This window comes from Ceratotherium simum, chromosome 11 (genome assembly GCF_057802395.1).
Source record: "Ceratotherium simum simum isolate JZ-2026a chromosome 11, ASM5780239v1, whole genome shotgun sequence".
Classification (NCBI taxonomy): domain Eukaryota; kingdom Metazoa; phylum Chordata; class Mammalia; order Perissodactyla; family Rhinocerotidae; genus Ceratotherium; species Ceratotherium simum.
In genome coordinates, this window is record NC_141910.1 from 30,426,546 (window position 1) to 30,446,868 (window position 20,323).

At 36.4% G+C, this 20,323-nt stretch overlaps 1 protein-coding gene across 1 annotated transcript in view; it reads left to right on the forward strand.

Moving 5' to 3' along the window:
- ASB3 (ankyrin repeat and SOCS box containing 3) overlaps positions 1 to 20,323 on the forward strand; it is a 107,718-nt gene that overhangs the window by 47,989 nt on the left and 39,406 nt on the right. Inside the window, exon 3 of the mRNA XM_004436650.3 lies at positions 6,297 to 6,455. Within this exon, the coding sequence (XP_004436707.1) occupies positions 6,297 to 6,455 (159 nt within the window). The remainder of the gene's footprint in view (positions 1 to 6,296; positions 6,456 to 20,323) is intronic.

The following is a 20,323-nucleotide window of genomic DNA, read 5'->3' on the forward strand; positions in this document are numbered from 1 at the left end:
AAATTGGAAAGGAAGAAGTGAAACTGTCACTATTTGCAGATGACATGATTTTATATATAGAAAACCCTAAAGAATCCACCAGAAAACTTTTAGAAGTAATAAACGACTATGGTAAAGTTGCAGGATACAAAATCAACATACAAAAATCAGTTGCATTTCTGTACACTAACAACGAAGTAGCAGAAAGAGAAATTAAGAATACCATCCCATTTACAATTGCAACAAAAAGAATAAAATACCTAGAGATAAACTTAACCAAAGAGGTGAAAGATCTGTACACGAAAACTATAAAACATTTCTGAAAGAAATTGAAGAGGACACAAAGAAATGGAAAGATATTCCGTGCTCTTGGATTGGAAGAATTAACATAGTTAAGATGTCCATACTTCCTAAAGCCATCTATAGATTCAATGCAATCCCTATCAAAGTTCCAACAACATTTTTCACAGAAATAGAACAAAGAATCCTAAAATTTATATGGAACAACAAAAGACCCGAATAGCTAAAGGAATCCTGAGAAAAAGAACAAAGCTGGAAGTATCACACTCCCTGATTTCAAAATATACTACAAAGCTATAGTAACCAAAACAGCATGGTACTGGCACAAAAACAGACACACAGATCAATGAAATAGAATCGAAAGCCCAGAAATAAACCCACACATCTATGGACAGCTAATCTTTGACAAAGGAGCCAAGAACATACAATGGGGAAAAGAAAGTCTCTTCAACAAATGGTGTTGGGAAAACTGGATAGCCACATGCAAAAATGAAAGTAGAGCCTTACCTTACACCATACACAAAAATTAACTCCAAATGGATTAAAGACTTGAATGTAAGACCTGAAACTGTGAAACTTCTAGAAGAAAACATAGGCAGTACGCTCTTCCACATCAGTCTTAGCAACATCTTTTCAAACACCACATCTGACCAGGCAAGAGAAACAATAGAAAAAATAAACAAATGGGACTACATCAAACTAAAAGCTTCTGCACAGCAAAGGAAACCATCAACAAAACGAAAAGACAACCTAACAATTGGGAGAAGATATTTGCAAACCATACATCTGATAAGGGCTTAATCTCCAAAATATATAAAGAACTCATGCATCTCAACAACAAAAAAACTACCAACCCAATTAAAAAATGGGCAAAAGACCTGAACAGACATTTCTCCAAAGAAGATATACAGATGGCCAACAGACACATGAAAAGATGTTCAAAATCACTAACTATCAGGGAAATGCAAATCTAAACTACAATGAGATATCACCTCACGCCTGTCAGAATGGCTATAATTAACAAGACAGGAAACAACATGTGTTGGAGAGGTTGTGGAGAGAAGGGAACTCTCATACACTGCTGGTGGGAGTGCAAACTGGTGCAGCCACTATGGAAAACAGTATGGAGATTCCTCAAAAATCAACGATAGAACTACCATATGATCCAGCTATTCCACTGTTGGGTATTTATCCAAAGAACTTGAAAACACCAATTTGCAAAGGTACATGCACCCCTGTGTTCATTGCAGCCTTATTCACGATAGCCAAGACTTGAAGCAACCTAAGTGCCCATCAAGGGACGAATGGATAAAGAAGCTGTGGTATATATACACAATGGAATACTACTCAGCCATAAGAAACGACGAAATCCAGCCATTTGTGACAACATGGATGGACATTGAGGGTATAATGCAAAGTGAAATAAGTCAGAGGAGAAGGTCAAATACCGTATGATTTCCTTCATTAAGTAGTAGATAATAACAACAATAAACAAACACATAGGGACAGAGATTGGATTGGTGGTTACCAGAGGGGAAGGGGGGAGGGAGGAGGGTGAAAGGGATAATTCGGTACATGTGTGTGGTGATGGGTTGTAATTAGTATTTTGGTGGTGAACATGATGTAGTCCATGCAGAAATAGAAGTACAATGATGTACACCTGAAATTTTTGCAATGTTATAAACCAATGTTACTGCAATAAACAAAAAATAAAAAAAAAAAAAAAAAAAAAAAAAAGAACTGAAGTGCCCATTGGGTGTGTCCATTAGGAAGACTTTAATGCCTTTACCATTTAAAGTTTTGGTAAGCGGAATAGAAGCACAAACCCCTTTGCCTTCCAGTGAGAAGTAAATAGAGGTTAAGGTGTTAAAAACTATTAAGTGCCATTTTTCCAAGAATCCCTCTTGTATGGAAAGGAAGAGAGCAGTGGTTGATGGTTCTATACAAGATAGTTAAGGTCCCTTTGGTCCCCCCATATCAATTAAGAAGGGCGGTGTATCATTGGAACTTTCAAAACCAATTTATATTGGGTCCTGAAAACTTTCTTAAAGTGATATTTTGGAGACTTTCCCCAATTTGTAATGACTGTGACAGTACTTAAATATTGTAAATCTGTTGAACCCTTTTGAGGGTTTGGGCTGGCTATTTTATCCTTGTTTTACTGTTAAGGAACCTGCGCTTGAGAGGGTTTAAGTAATTTACCCAAAGGGTAATCCAACTATAAGAGTACAGCCAGGATTGCAGGCCAAATCTTCTAACTCCAAATCCATTGCTTTTTTTTTTTTTTTTTTTGTGAGGAAGATCAGCCCTGAGCTAACATCCATGCCAATCCTCCTCTTTTTGCTGAGGAAGACCGGCCCCGAGCTAACATCTATTGCCAATCCTCCTCCTTTTTTTTTTTTTTTCCCCTTTTTCTCCCCAAAGCCCCAGTAGATAGTTGTATGTCATAGTTGCACATCCTTCTATTTGATGTGTGTGGGACGTGGCCTCAGCATGGCCGGAGAAGTGGTGCATCGGTGCACGCCTGGGATCCGAACCCGGGCTGCTAGTAGCAGAGCACCTGCACCTAACCGCTAAGCCACGGGGCCGGCCCCCCATTTCTTTTTCTAAACCACGTTACTTTCCTTGTCTTTGGGTTTCAGAGTTAGCTAAATATATCTATTTTTTCTTTTCTCTTTTTTTTTTTTTAAAGATTTTATTTATTTATTTTTTCCCCCCAAAGCCCCAGTAGATAGTTGTATGTCATAGCTGCACATCCTTCTAGTTGCTGTATGTGGGACTCGGCCTCAGGATGGACGGAGAAGTGGTGCCTCGGTGCGCGCCTGGGATCCGAACTCGGGCCACCAGCATCGGAGCGCGCGCACTTAACCACCAAGCCACGGGGCCGGCCTTGTCTATTTTTTCTGTAGGTAAAATGTTTAGGCGCCGGCCAGGTGGCATAGCGATTAAGTTCGTGCGCTCTGCATTGCTGGCCTGGGGTTCCCTGGTTCGGATCCTGGGCATGGACTGATGCACTGCTTGTCACCATGCAGTGGCTGCATCCCATATAAGGTAGAGGAAGGTGGGCATGGATGTTAGCCCAGGGCCGGTCTTCCTCAATAAAAGAGGAGGATTGGCAACAGATGTTAGCTCAGGGCTAGTTTTCCTCACCGAAAAAAAAAAATGTGTAAGGATCTCAATTGAGTAGTAAACTGACTTCACTATATCTCATCCTGAGTGAGAAGGGCCTTTTCTTTTCTTCGTAGATAATTGCATAGGAGATTTTGTTTCCCTTTTGTAAGATGAGTATGTGTGCAAATCACTAAGGATGGCCTTCATTCAGGTGGGGATTAAGCTCCCTTCCTTGAGGGGGGAGTATCTACATAAATTATTTGGAATTCTTCTGATATTTGGAATATCTCTTCTTTCCCATTTATTTACTTATTCAGTCATTTATATCTGCATGGACTCATGAATATTTATTTTGTACATTGGGTTATAATCCAATATGATGTTATTTGTTTTGTTGCTCAAATTGTCCTAGCTTTTGCCATTGGATCCCCTTTCATATTGACTCCTGTGTTTCTTTGACATGCCCTCATTTTTGCTTTTTGAGCACTTTTTTACTTTCTGAGCCTAAAAGGCTTATTTTGTATATTTGTGTGCCAACCGTAGAATCACCCATTCTCCTGGGAGCCCTGGTTCCTTTTATTGGAGAATGGTATGCAAATCCAAGGTCTGGGCACTGGATGTGCTTGATGCTACTGGCATGTCATTGCTTTTAAGCCCTTTCAGCCGACAGAGCTAGGAAATATATTTATGTATTATAACCTATGTGTATACACACATCTATAAGTATTTCTATATCCATCTCTCTCTATATTAAAGCTAAACATGAGTTCATACTGATGTCTGGACTCTAGTCTGGTACCATATGGTTCATTCTAGTCTTCCCTCTGCTTATCTGTAACCTCCCTCTCCACCAGTGAGAAACCTTGCTGTCATTATCTACCATCCGTTTATTTATTTATTCATTCAATCTTATTGTACATATATAGTGGTTTCAGAATTGTTAATCTGTACTCCTATGAGAAACAACTTCACCAACTAGACTACAGTGTTTATGTACAGTTCCTTTTGTCTTTAGCCTTGCAATTTCTAGTCATAACACCATTTTCCAAAGTTACTTAGGCCAGCATCTTATTTCTCCCCTCCCTCAGTGAGGTTATACCGTACATTTCTAATCCAATTAGATGTATTTATCACAGTCTACATTCTGTCCTAGGATTTCCCCACTGCCCGCCTCCTGGTTGATTTTTTTTAAAATTGCATATATTAAGTAAGATTCGCTCTTTCTGCTGTAAAGTATAATATTTTAAATGGGCAGGATTAAACCGTTATCTCTTTTTCTTCTTTCTCAGTGGAAGAGGACATCCTTCCTTCTTTTGGAACTTCCAAAAGAAAGTTCCTCGGCATCTGTAATGCAGCACTGGTCTAGGTCTCCTACCTTTCAGCTATCATCTCTTTTTGCTTCTGCTGGCTCCTCCTCTCCCTGATGGGCACCTTCCTCTCTGCCTTTGTACCAATACCACATTATTTTACTTATTCTAACTTTAAGACCTGATTTAATATATAGTAAGTCTAGGCTCCCTTCAATACTTGCCCTGTTTATTTTTCTAAATTTTTTGTTGTTCTTACCTGCCCTCCCCAACCCCTGTCAACTTGAATCACTTTACCAAATATACAACCAACCAACGAACCAATAGCCAGCTCTTTTGGCATTTTGATTAGAATATAATAAATTTATTAATTATTTTGGGAAGAATCAGCATCTTTATAATATTGAAATTTCCCGTTTAGGAGCTATCTGTATATCTATATCTACATATATCTGTGTGTTCTTAGCTTTTTATGTCTTAACCTTATAGTTTTGTGGATATCTGAATAAAGGTCAATTTCTGACTAATCTGGGAAACATTGTCTTTGTGATATGAACTGTTAAAATTTAACTACTCTGTCTTGCTGTTTAGTTGTGTATCCTGTAAAGTTTTAGGCTATTTTCTTTGAATATTTATGCTTATAAGCTATTATTTGAATATTATTATGGCTAAGTCTGCCACTTTCATCAGTGAGTTACAATGATAAGAATTACTTGACAGATGATTATTTTAGTCAGGAGCATTAGTTTTAATTCTGGTATTTCAAGAAAATATTATTTAAATTTTTTTGTTTTTTGTTTTTGTTTATTACTACTCTCAGAAATGCCTTCACCATTTACCTTACAGCCCATCCTTCTATTGTGGGTTTAGAATTTTATTGTTTTGGAAGCAAAGGTAAGAAAGTCACTTCTCAATATAGTCTTTTGCTTTGGAGTTACAAAAATTTTAATGTAGGTGTGTTTACATAATTTGAGTGTTACCAGAACCTTGAGATTTTCATAATAAACCCTAGAAACCTTAAAGTAAATTAACTTGTAAGTTTCTTATAAGTGGTATGCTACTGTTTGATTTCTTTGGAGTACATTTTATTACTTTAGAAATGTGATCTTCATTAACTATTAGGCTGTGGTTTTAGGTTAGAAAAGGAGTATTTTAAACTACCTTCATGTTGTTAGTTGAATACAAGGAAGTAATACTAGAAATGAGACCATTTCTCTCATGGAAATTTAGAAATAAAAAAATCAAGTTTATTAATATTTCAGTAAACCTTGCTTAAGCAAATCTTTGGTGCAGCCTCCTGTTCAGATCTTGCTTTTGTTACCTTTCAACTCCTGCCACTCTGCTCCCCCACCCACCAAAAATTAGAGAAAAGAAAATGAGTGTACGGGCAGAATTTGTGTGTTAAGAATACCAGAGAGCTGGTCACACTGTGACCCCTATAGAACTTTTTGTCAATTTTCTAGAGAGTTTTAATCTGTGAGACCTCCCATTTATAATTATATTTTGATGTTTCATTATATTCTTCTTGGAATCTTTGCTTTTTAATCCCAAGAAATAGAAGTGATATCTTCTAGTTGATGGTTTTTTATTCTTACATAGATTCATCTGAAAACTACATTAACACAAAGACTTTTGAAGGCTTCTGTGCATTACATCTTGCTGCAAGTCAAGGACATTGGAAGATCGTACAGATTCTTTTAGAAGCTGGAGCCGATCCTAATGCAACTACTTTAGAGGAAACCACGCCACTGTTTTTAGGTGAAGTATGCTATTTGTGGTACAGATGCAATTTTTAAATTTTAATGTTTTTGTTAAAGAAACTAAGGTTAACATTCCCCCAAGATATTGTCTTTATAGTATGTTCTTGGACAAGTATTATACTGCCACTTCTTTGATTCTGAAACCAAAAAGGTGTTTTTAAAGGCTCCCCACTTGTTTTCCACCCTTGGACGATAGCATCTGGGAATATCTTTAAATGTTTATTTAAAGTTGTAAAATCTGTTCTGAGCTGTGGTTACCATTGTTGTTCTCAGTGTTGTTCTGAAGACTGGGTAGAGCTTAAATCATACCAATAGTTACAAGGTTAACTGTGAATGTTTTATGTTTGCTTTTTCTTTTTTTTAGCATTAAGAAATTAAGAAGGTTTTATGGAATAAATCACCAGCTAATCTTTTAATGCCAGTTAATTTTTTGCCTTTATGGCTTCAGACTATTCAGACATCTTCAATTATGGACTGTTTTTTAATTCTTTAAGGACAAAGGCTGAATTATAAAGGACATACTTCTAGTACCTTTTTTTTTTTCCCCTCCCTCCTTCCCTTTGATCCTGTTTGTCTTCAGAGACATTGTGGCCCATAAAGTTTAGTGGAACATGAGAAAGTTACGAGAACAGGGCCGGCCCCGTGGCTTAGTGGTTAAGTGAGCGCGCTCCACTGCTGGCGACCCGGGTTCGGATCCCGGGCTCGCACCGACGTGCTGCTTCTCTGGCCATGCTGAGGCCGCGTCCCACATACAGCAACTAGAAGGATGTGCAGCTATGACACACAGCTATCTACTGGGGCTTTGGGGGGAAAAAATAAATAAATAAAATCTTTAAAAAAAAAAAAAAAAAAGAAAGTTACGAGAATAAACATCTGTCTAGAGTCACTGTGTCTGCACTACAGTTTTGGTCCTGTCATGTGTAATTTTTATGTTCATTTATTTACTGTATGCTTCAGTTTCCTCACCTATAGAATGAGAGGAATAATACCCACCTAGTCTTTATTGGGCTGAGAATAAAATGAAATCTGTGTGAAAGTACTTTTTTCCTTGTGAACTTAAAAATATATACTCTTAAAATTTATGTGTATTAAAATTCGTTTTTTTAATGTACAGTTCTGTGAGTTTTGATGTATGCATAAAATTATGTAATGACAATGACAATCAAGACATAGAACTGTTAACATCACCCTCCAAAATTCCATCATGCTGCCTATTTTTTTTTTTTTTTCTCTTTTTGTGGGGAAGATCAGCCCTGAGCTAACATCTGACGCCAATCCTCTTTTTTGCTGAGGAAGACTGGCCCTGGGCTAACATCCGTGCCCATCTTCCTCTACTTCATATGGGACCCTGCCACAGCACGGCTTGACAAGTGGTGTGTCGGTGCGCACCCGGGATCCAAACCTGTGAACCCTGGGCCACTGAAACGGAGTGCACACACTTAACCGCTGCGCCACTGGGCTGGCCCATTGCTGTCTATTTTTAATCAACCTTTGCCCCCTACTTTTCGACCCCTGAGAACCAGTCATCTGTTTTCATCCCTGTAGTTTGCTTTTTTGCAGAATGTCATAAAGATATATGGAATAATACAACATGTAACCTTTGAGACTGACTTCTTTCAGTTAGCATAATGCTTTTGAGATTCATACATGTTGTTGCATGTATCAATAGTTCATTCTTTTTTATTGCTAAAAGGTATTCCATTATATGAATGTACAGCAGTTTATCCATTTACCAGTTGACAGACATTTGAATTGTTTTCAGTGTTTGGTGATGATGAATAAATTGCTACAAACATTTGCATGCAGGTTTTATTTGACTATAAGTTTTCATTTCTCTGGGATTAATACTTAGGATTGTTGGTTCCTGTGGTAAGTATATGTTTAACTTTGGAAAAGAATTTGAAAGTTTCTTATAAAGTGACTCTACCATTGTGCATTCCCTCCAGTAATGTTTGAGTTTCACTTATCCCACATCCTCACCAACACTTGGTATTGACAAATTTTTCTTTTTCAGTTTTACATTTTAGCCATTTTAATAGAGATTTAGTGGTATCTCATTGTGGTTTTAATTTGCATTTTTCCTGATTGCTAATGATGTTGAGCATCTTTTCATGTGATTATTCGCCATCTTTCTTTTTTTTCTGCATTACTTTTGTGTTTAGACATTTTGTTTTGAAATAATTTCAGACTTATGGAAATGTTCAATAACAGTATAAAGGATTCTTGTATACTTTTCACCCAAATTTTGTTCTTTTGCCATGTTCACTTTATCATTTTTCCTTTGTTTATCGATATGTTTTTCTGAACCCTTTAAGATTAAATTGTAAACATAATGCTTCTTTACCCATGAATACTTCAGTGGGAACTTCCTAAAAGCAATGAAATTCTCTTATATAACTGCCACATTATGATCAAAATCAGGAAGTTAGCATTGATACAGTACTGTTATTTAACCTTCAGATCTTATTCAGTTTTGCCAATTGTTCCACTAATGCCCTTAAATAGCAAAAAAACATATTTTTAATTTAGTTCAGCATCCAATCCTGGATAACTTGTTATATTTAGTTATTGTGTCTCTTGAGCCTCCTGTAATTTGGAACAGTTTTTCAGTCTTTATCTTTTATGATTTTAACATTTTTTTTTTTTTTTTAAAGATTTTTATTTTTATTTATTTTTCCCCCCAAAGCCCCAGTAGATGGTTGTATGTCATAGCTGCACATCCTTCTAGTTGCTGTATGTGGAACTCGGCCTCAGGATGGACAGAGAAGTGGTGCCTCGGTGCATGCCCGGGATCCGAACCCCGGGCCACCGGCATCGGAGCGCGCACACTTAACCACCAAGCCACGGGGCCGGCCCTGATTTTAACATTTTTGAAGAGTTCAGGCCATTTATTTTATAGAATATCTTTCAATTTGGGTTTTTCTAATGTTTTTTCTTCGTAAAGTTCAGGTTATGCATTTCTGACAGGAGTACCACAGAAGTGAAATGGTATCTTAGCACATCTTATCAGGAAGAATATGACCCATTACTGGTGACATTAATTTATAGAAGTATTTTGAATATGCGAAATGTATCATTATGAAGATGTTTCATGGAAGCCTTACTGTAATATGGTTCAAGTTTCCTAGAGCGGAGATTGCTTTTTTATATAGTTTATTTTTTTTCAACATGCACATTTAACCCACTATGGATATTCTGTACAACTACTAGTAAGCTTTCGTTGAGGCCCAGCTATGTGCAATCTCTATTCTAGTTGCTGTCTTCAAGGAATCTACCATATAGAGGAGTGAACAAAATGAATTAAGTCTTGTAAAGTGTTAAAGATATTAAAAGAGGAAAAAATAAGTCACCCTGGGATGACAGGAAGGCGTCATGTGCAGGGTATCGTATTAATAGTAACAATAATGTTTATTGAGCAGAAGTGTATATCAAGCCCTGTGTCAGGTGTTTAATTTTAGTTTTAGCTTGTTGAATTTTCACCGTGATTCTGTGAGAAATATACTATTATTATTTCCACTTTTACAAATGAGGAAGCTATACAAACCTTATATTTAGCATCAGAAGAGCTATATTTGAGTCTTGATCCTGCTATTGTCTGTGTATTGGTTAGAATAGCATTTTCTGAGTTGATTCAGTGAGCTATTAATAGATGTTCATTGACAAAAGGGTTCCTGATCAACATATGTTTGGGAAATACTATGTACTTTATTGCCCAAGGTAAAAAACAAAAACAAAAACAAAACTGTTAGCCACGTAGCTTAATGTGTGCGCCCAGTCTGAAGTATCCTCTGCACTCTCTGTTATCCTATTTTAGTATCTTTGTAGTTCTAATCACTGACTGCAGTTATTTATTTGCTTCTTTGTTTATGGACTGTCCCCTCCACCATGAAGAATGTTCTGTGAGAACAGAGATTTTATTTATCTTGTTCACTATTGTAACTCTCAAACCAGATCAGTGCCTGGTATATGATAGGCATTCAGTAAATTATTTGGTGAATGAAAGAATGAAGGACTCTGAGAAGGCCTCTTATAAAACAACACTTGTTTTAACTTTAACTCAGCATTTTGAAATGCAGTTGACCATAATATTTTTTTTCTTTGTGGAACACTTAGGAATATCTCAAAGAAATTAATATTCCATGGGACTATTTGAGAAATGCTAGTTTGGTCACTTGTTTTACAGTTTCAAAATATAATAGTCCCATTTATGAAATTCAGTATTGTGCTTACTTATATAAGTATTTGGAAAAAATTAGAGAAGCAAAAATTTTAGTGATTTATATTTCAGGATGTATTTAACTTGCAATGTTTTTATGTTAATGAAGGAAGAGTTGCTAAGATAATTCAAACCAGTGAATAGCTTTAAATCACTTATTTTTAGTAAACGAATTTATTTAGTTTCTTTGGCAGCAAACTTACCATCCTAATTGCATTTTGTATTGGATAAAACAAAAAATAATTTGACTCAAGCAGGGGGTTTAAGCCCAAGGAGAGGTAGTACATGTATTTTTACCTGCGTCAATTGTATTAGGTCCTTGTTTGAAGTAGATAGAGTACTTTAAGAAAAGGAAAAGTCCAGGCCTGGCTTTTTTGCAAGAACATAGTGTCGAAGAATGGACATTTGACTCTTTAGTTAGGTGATCTGGGCTCCAGTGTCTGTTCTGCCCCATAAATAATATAACAAACTTTAGCAATCTGCTTTGCTTACCTGTTTCTTTCTGCCTCTTTTAAATAACCATAGGGGTCTGTGTTTCGGTCTATAATGGAAGAAATTCTTTTATTAAAACAAAATCCAGAATATTTCAAGGTTTGCAACAAGCTATAGATGATAATCTGTAGATGAGGCAGAGTGGCTGGACCAGCTGGACTTAAAGTAAGAAAGGGGGACTGCCCGTCTAGTATAGCCTCCTTTCCATCTGTAGAGTTATCTTCCAAAACTGTTCTTTTTGGAAACTTTGGAGTATATTGTCCCCTCCTCCCAAGAGAAGCTATATTCTCTTGCATGTTGTAGTACCTGTCTTGATGGCCCAGTTGCCACCTGGACTGTTACTTTGTTGTTAGTGCTGTGGAGTTGATTCCAACTTCTAGTGACCCTGTGCACAGCAGAGCAGAACCCTGCCTGGTGTTTTTTTGCATCATCCTCTCACCTTCTAGCGCCATATTGGACAGTGCTCTGCTGCTATTCACAGAGTTTTCATGACCAATTTTTTCAGAAGTGGGTGGCCAGGTCCTTCTTCCTACTCTGTCTTAGTGTGGAAGCTTCGCTGAAACCTGTCCACCATGGGTGACCCTGCTGGTATTTGAAATACTGGTGGCATAGCTTTCAGCATCACAGCAACAGGCAGCTGCCACAGTATGCCAATGGATAGACAGATGATGTGGTTCCCTGACTGGGAAACGAAGCTGGACCACAGTGGTGAGAGTGCCGAATCTTAACTACTAGGCCACCAGGGCTGGCCAGACTGTTGCTAGAGGTATAAATATAAAACAAGAGGATCAAGGGATAGAAAATGAATATAGAATTACGGAAACTTGCCAGGTGACTGGAAAAGTCATTGACATCACTGACATGTGTTTATGATTGAACTGAGGCTACATGCAGAGTTAGAAAATGTACTACTCCACCGTTTATGATGGGAACAACTTCCCTATACAGAACTTAGCAAGATTTTCATAAAAATAAGTTTAGAAGGGAACTCTTCAGTTTGATGGCAGTAAGAATCCAAATGAGAAAACACCACAAAAGGGGAAATTCAGGAAACTTCTCCCTATCTTTCCATGTGAAAATTGTCCTAGAACATCTTTTTGCCAACATACAATTTAAAATTTATGTTTTAACAAGAAGTCTGCCTCCTTATTTCTTTTCTTTACCCTTTCCTTCTCTTCTCTCCACTCCGTTTCTATTTCCTCATAAATGCATACATAGTAAATATTCTAAGGAGAGTTTTGTAAAACTGCTTTGGAAATGAGAATATCTTTATTTATAAATATAGTAGGTTCTAAGTGAAAATCCAGCTAGCTGTATAGGAAATAGGTTTTCTTTTTATTTTCCTGTATTTAAAACAACACTGGTAAATTGGAGGCTCAAATTCAACCCAATGTGACTTCATAGAACAATTTCTATGGGAACTGCACAGCATGCAGTTTTGGCTTTTGATGGATTATTTTTCATTTTTTGTTCTTGTGAGTTTCTGCTTATTCTGTGTAACCTTCAATGTTAAACATAGCAGTAATATTTAATAAGAACAAAGTGTTTTATAAACAGTGTTATGTGAGGCTGCCTATTTCAATATTTAACTGTAAGGTGTGTCATACTTTAGCTCCTGTGGCATGTCCTTTAATTCTGACTGTGCTGATATATTTAAAATTAAACAACCACCTTGTATTTCACTTTTTACTTGTATTTTCATAGATTAGTGATCGTTCATAGGGCTATTTTTTGAGGTGCTAGGAATTTTGAGGTTTAGCATTATATATTTAATATATTAATTAAACTTTTCTTTGGAGTTATTTTTAGATTTTTCAATGGAAAGGTTAATCATCTTTCTCAAGGATCATAATGTAAGCATTTTTACTTGAAGACATGTTGGTTCTTAAAAATATGACACTGAGTTTTCCTCGGTCAAAAGTATGGCATTCACTAAAAAGTTAGATTTTAAAAATGTTAATTTCATGTTCTGTTTACTTTTATCTATTTTTATGTAGTTTTATGTTTCTTGAAGTAACTTTTTATTAATTTGTCATACCTTTCTGTTTTTTAAGACAATATCTTTTTGTTCCTTAACATAGCAATTATGAAATTAGGATATTTATCTTTCTTGTGTTTACCTTCACACAATTATATGTATTTATACAATCTGTCATTTTATTACTCATGTTTGATTGATAGATTTAAACTTCCAGCTTTTAAAGATGAGGAAATCAGTATCCTTCTATTCTCCTTATGTAACTCTTTTTCTTTGTCCCTGCTGTTCATAACTTTTGTTAGTTATATCATTTTTGCATTGTCAGTAGAAATAACACTTTGCATCCTGTTCTGGCATCTTAATTCTTTCCTTTTGTTTTATTCCTAGTTCTATGATTAAATAGCCTAGAAGTTTAGTACCAGTTATTTTGTCATGGTTTTTCCAGCCTTGCTTGTTTAACTAAATTCTTATTTTAGTAGAGTCCTCTAAAAGGACCTGTGGAAATAATGTTCTCTGACTTCTTGCATGTTCATAATTGAATAATGATTTTATATTTGGACAGGAGTTTGATTAGGTATATAATCCTTGGGTCACGCTTTCTTTGAGAAATTTTTTAATGGTAATCTGTTGTGTTCTAGAGTTGAAGTTGGAGGCCAGCCTAATTTTCTTCTCTTTTGTGACAGTATTTTTGCATGTCTGTTCTGTATCAGTTTTGTCTGAGACATGGTGGGCCATTTCAATATATAGATGCAGATTTTCTTTATTTTAGTAAATCTTTCTGAAATTATATCTTTAAATATTTGTCTATTCTATTATTATGATGGTCTTCTTGGGCTGCAGTTATCATCTTGGATATCCTGTTTTTCATATCGTTTCCTCTCTAATCCTCTTTTTCTTTATTTTTACTTTACTTTTCCTGTTTTTTTTTAAATCCTCTCTGTTCCTTTTCAGAAATGTCTATTCTCTCTAGTATTTCTTCCAGTTTCAACTGCATTTCTGTGATAATTTTATTTTTTTGGATCTTTTCTAAATTGTCCAAGTTGATATTACATTATTTCCTATCATCTAGCCATCTTTTACCTGAGCCCTTATATCTCAGTGTTATGCCTCTTTCACTAACTTAACTTTTTTTCTTTTTAAAATTTACAGCAAATGGTTTAGCCACATTTTCATTCACTTTGTGGCAATGTTTTTATGATAAAAATTTTTTTTTTGGTTTCTCACAGTTTTTCCTGTAACTTTCTTCCCCCTTTTTTGTACTTTGTATGGATTTGTGCTCGTTCCTTTGTTAGACAACTCATCTGGTAGTGTGAGTTTTTACTGGATCAGCTATTTTCAGGAGATTTTTAATGGGAAGGAGCGAGCTAGAGCCACCTTCCAGACTAACTAGTTTTCGTTTTGGCTTAGGGTTTCTGGGTGTGAGTTCATTTAGTTTTTGTCTTTCACCAGTCCATGGGCATAGGCAGCTGTAGGGTTTGGCAGTGCAGCTTCCTTTCTGTGGTAGCAGGGACAGACTACTCTTGCAAATATAGTCTTTGTGTGATTCTTTGTTTAGACCCAGCTCTTCCGACTTTCAGATTTCAATGAGCTTCGGAGCCTCAGAGATGTTCTGCTGCCATGAATCTTATTCCTCTGCTGGAATTTATGTTTTGCACCTCAAGAGAGAGCCTCTCACCTTTGAGAAGTTTACTTTGTTAGCTCTTTCTGAGAAAGAGCTCTCTTCTCTCCTCTTCATCGCACCAGTACCCATATTTGACCTCTATTCTTTTGGAAACTCTCTTACCTATTTTTGATCTGGTGTTTTAGCTGGATCCTAGTTTTGCTAAAAATAGTGTAGTTTTATTTCTTATTTTCTTCACTGACTTTGGATTAATTGCTTTTGGATGCTTTCTAAGAAGAGTTAAGGGGAAATGCATACTTTATACCATAGTATTAAGATTGGAAGTCCATATTAATTTTTAAAATAAAACAAAAAATTTTCATTTTTAGTATGTTGCGATAATTTAATATCCTAGTATATGGTAGAAGTAGACCTAGATAAGCTCCTCCTTACCCCCACCCCACCTATACAGCGCAATCTTTGTTCTCTTTAGGTACCATAGAGCGGTGCTACTCAGAATGTCTATCTATTGATATAAGAGGCTTGAGCCAGAATGTAAATAAATCAGTGCACTGCTTCCTTCATCAAAGAAGTCTTATGTCAAGAAAAATGTAAGCTGAACTAAACTATGCTTAGAGATATAATTGATTTACTTTCTGGTCAAAACTTCTTACCTTGTTGAGGATTGCTAACATATTGCAGATTGGCAGCCAGTCTGTGAACAATATTGAGTAGCACTACTGTACAGTACGCATGTATGACTTCAAACTGGATCATTACATAGTTAAGGAAATGGTCTCTTCATTCTTCATAATTATTATTGCCGTTGGCCAGTTAGTTGTGTATGATCATCACTGGTTAGCATGGCTGAAATAGAAGTGTTGCTCCTATATAAATAGGAGTCCTTGAGATGAAGGATAGTTTGCCGTATACTTTTTCCCTGATAAAGAAATAAATCATTACAATGAGGAGTCCCTAAGCCGTACAGTGGAGATCATAGTTACAGAGGTGGCTCTTATGAGGGGAATACTGCTATATGAATGCTTCAAAAATGTGAATTGGATAATTACAGAAGTGGTAGAATTCTATATTATAGCTCTAGAAGAAGGCATAAGTTTAGGGTTATGCTATCTAAATCAGATGTTTCTCTTGACTGTTGATGGGGAGACATTTGGAAAAATCAATATATAATAAGATAGTGGAATTTTAGGTTTTTGTCTTCTAAGACTTTCATGTGATTGAAGGATGTGTTTTTTTGGATATGGTCTCTGTTGTCTAATTGGCCATTACACTTCTCTCTGTCAGAAACCATGAGACGTGTCAGTGGCAATATGTAGACTTGGATTGAGGTATTTACCACAACCTTTTTGTTTTATTCCTAACATAATGAATTTTGTCCATGAGGTCATGGTTTTCCCCATCAGTGTACATCTTTAAGATTGTTAGACTTTGGGCAGACATGAGGTAGTTTATAAGAAAGAAGTGTAACTTTTTATTACAATTTTAGAAAAAATTTTTCTAAGTATCAATAAAATACTACATTTCGGACTAAAGATTCATGGCCTAGAAACATTATAGGAATCTATCTGAATATATAGAGAGAGTGGTTTGAAATTACATGTCCTTGATGGGAAAGCCTTACTTTATAACTGTCTGATTATAAACTTTAATTATGAAATAAATAACTATGGGCGGTCCTACTTACCTAGTGACATTCTTGAAATAATGCTACATCCTTGCTAGTTACGTTGTCGGAGTAAAGGGTTACAACTAATCTATGCCATCAATGGAGTTAGTATGGTACTTTAATAGTTCTGTTGTCTTGGGTATAAGTAAAGCCTTGGAAAAACATAAACTCGGAAGTCACATAGAATAAATTAGCTACACTAGAAAAAAAAAATCCCTTGTCACTGCAGTCTAGTTTCTTTTCCACTGCCACCAGATGTCAGTGTAATCACAGGGCCAGAGAAAGACTGCAGTAGATAAAAGGCTTATGAACGAACGTTCTTTTTTGCTTTGTGAAAGAGGTAGGGAAAAGAAGTTTTATACGAATTAAATGTACAATGGAAACATGATTTTATTGTTGAATTGTATAGAAAAATGAAGTACATAATGGAGAATAGAGTACGTATAGAACTTTAAAAAGCATAAATACAGATAAAAATTCATGTATAAATCAAATGCCCGAATAGAATACGTAGGTGATCTCTGACACTCTCAGGAATCACCAACCTGCTGCTGTAACTAAAGGAAACGGACAGCCTGCAGTTAAACTGTTCATTATAGCCTCATTGACCGTGATGTTTCTTAGTAGAATTACTGTCAAATTGTGAGCCTCAAAACGAAAGAGTATATTTCTAGCTTATAGATGTAAAACTCAGCTCACTGTGATTTGCATTTAGTACAGAACTTTCTCTAATATTAGTTCCTGAGAATGCATAGTCACATTAGGCATTTTTCCAAAAGAGCATTTAGTAGATAATTACATTTGAAAAAGTCCCTCTTTTAAAAATTTATTCTTTAATGAATGCTGCATTAAAAATAATGATTGTTATTTACTATTCCTAGTTAGAGGTCACTATTCCTGGTTAGATTTATCACTTACATATATGTATATATGTATACATATATGTATAAAGGAAACCATCAACAAAACGAAAAGACAACCTAACAATTGGGAGAAGATATTTGCAAACCATACATCTGATAAGGGCTTAATCTCCAAAATATATAAAGAACTCATGCATCTCAACAACAAAAAAACTACCAACCCAATTAAAAAATGGGCAAAAGACCTGAACAGACATTTCTCCGAAGAAGATATACAGATGGCCAACAGACACATGAAAAGATGTTCAAAATCACTAACTATCAGGGAAATGCAAATCAAAACTACAATGAGATATCACCTCACGCCCGTCAGAATGGCTATAATTAACAAGACAGGAAACAATATGTGTTGGAGAGGATGTGGAGAAAAGGGAACTCTCATACACTGCTGGTGGGAGTGCAAACTGGTGCAGCCACTATGGAAAACAGTATGGAGATTCCTCAAAAAATCAAGGATAGAACTACCATATGATCCAGCTGTTCCACTGCTGGGTATTTATCCAAAGGACTTGAAAACACCAATTTGCAAAGGTACGTGCACCCCTGTGTTCATTGCAGCGTTATTCACAATAGCTAAGACTTGGAAGCAACCTAAGTGCCCATCAAGGGACGAATGGATAAAGAAGCTGTGGTATATATACACAATGGAATACTACTCAGCCATAAGAAACGATGAAATCCAGCCATTTGTGACAACATGGATGGACATTGAGGGTATAATGCAAAGTGAAATAAGTCAGAGGGAGAAGGTCAAATACCGTATGATTTCCTTCATTAAGTAGTAGATAATAACAACAATGAACAAACACATAGGGACAGAGAGTGGATTGGTGGTTACCAGAGGGGAAGGGGGGAGGGAGGAGGGTGAAAGGGATAATTCGGCACATGCGTGTGGTGATGGGTTGTAATTAGTATTTTGGTGGTGAACATGATGTAGTCCATGCAGAAATAGAAGTACAATGATGTACACCTGAAATTTTTACAATGTTATAAACCAATGTTGCTGCAATAAACAAAAAATTAAAAAAAAAATTTATTCTTTAATGAATGCTGCATTAAAAATAATGATTGTTATTTACTATTCCTAGTTAGAGGTCACTATTCCTGGTTAGATTTATCACTTACATATATGTATAGGTCTGCCATATTTGTCCTGGATGAGAATCCTATGTTGAGTCCATGCCTTCATGAAGTCTTCGTGTGGGGCTTGTGACTACATTCAATGTGCTACATGCCTCAACTGAGTTTTTTTAAAAATAATTTTATTTATTTATTTATTTCCCCCCCCAAAGCCCTAGTAGATAGTTGTATGTCATAGCTGCACATCCTTCTAGTTGCTGTATGTGGGACGTGGCCTCAGCATGGCCGGAGAAGCGGTGTGTGTTTTGATTTTGGTTAGAAGTTTTGTGTGGGTCAAAGGCTGCTTTTTGCTTTCTTCTTTTTCCTTCTAATTTAGGAAATGGAAAAACTTGTTTCTTCAAAAATATAAACTGTTTCCCTAGAAATTATTGCAGGAAATGATGTTCTCATGTTAATCTTGCTATCTTTGACTTTTGCTCTCATATGTTTCTTCCGTACTATAATATGACCTTTTGTGGGAGGGGTGTGTCTCTCTACCCTCAGAGCTTCTGTTTTTTCTTTTCTAATGTCTCAGCTGGAGTCTTATAGACAATACTTGTTTGGATTGAAGGAAAGTGTTAAAAAACAAAATTCATCTGAGTAAATTTGAAGATCTAATTGGCTTTATTAAATGATTTATGAATCGGGCAACATCTCATCTGGCAAGCAGAGAGATGCTCCGAGGGGTTACACAACGTTGAAGGCTTTTGTAGTAGGGAGGGTGGGACAAGGAAAGGAAGTTATCAGCAAGGACAAAATGAAAGTATATTGGAGGAAAGTAAAATTTCAAGTGATGACGGCTTCTCATTGGCCGGGCTTGTTACTGGGCAAGAAGGAAGTCTTCCTTCCTCCTGCTGGAGTAGTAAAGTAGTTGCACTTTCTGTTTGGGAGTGCAAGATCTGTCTTTTCCTGTTGGAGTCAGTAACTGACGGTCTGTAATTGATGTCTTCCTGTTTGCGGTACTTGAGGAGGAATGGTAGGGCCTGAGAGTGCCCTCTACAGGCCTTCCTGACTCCAATTTTAGTTGAGGTTTCCTTTATTAATTTTCACTGAGGAAAGGCTTTCTCCCATCTTTGGGTACCCCATACCCTTTGAGCTCTGCTTTCCAAAGTGAGGTGTTTTGTTTCATCCTTATTCTTTATCCTTGGGTCTGGTCTCTTTTGGATGCCAGTGTATCAGATCCTATGATTCTGCTTTCTGTTTCTCTCTGGGAATCTATAGGACTTTTCTAGGTTCTGGAATTACTCATTTCCTTCCTCTCCCTGAACACTTACCCCAAGTCATAGAAGTCACAAGTAATGGCCTGGCTCCCTGTCCCCATTGCTAGGCATGTATTTTGGAGATAAATATGCCTCGTATTCTAGGTTAAATTTCAATTCTGTTAAATTCTGAACTCTAGACCAGTGCTATCCAATGGAACTTGGAAATGTCCTACATCTACACTGTCCAGTATGATAGTCGCTAGCCATGTGTGGCCCGTGAGCACTTCAAATGTGGCTAGTTTGATGGAGGTACTCAAATTTTAATTTTATTTAATTTAAATTAATTTAAATTTAAATAGCCACATGTAGCTAATGGCTTCTGTATTGGAGAGTACAGCTCTTCATACATCCTTGACTGAGCAGTTGTCCTCTGCTGTCTTTGAAGCATTTGTCTCCTTTGCCCTAGCATGCAAAACTAGGGAGGTCCCACGTAGAGAAGTGAGGGAGCAAAGGGACACCAGCTTAGCCAATCAGCTTTGCTTATCAATGGGATGGTAGAAGTTGCAACTGAATTTCCCTTATTATCCTCAATTAATTAGGTGATTATCAGGGTTCTATGCTCTTTATGTGGCTTAGTTCCTGCTATCAA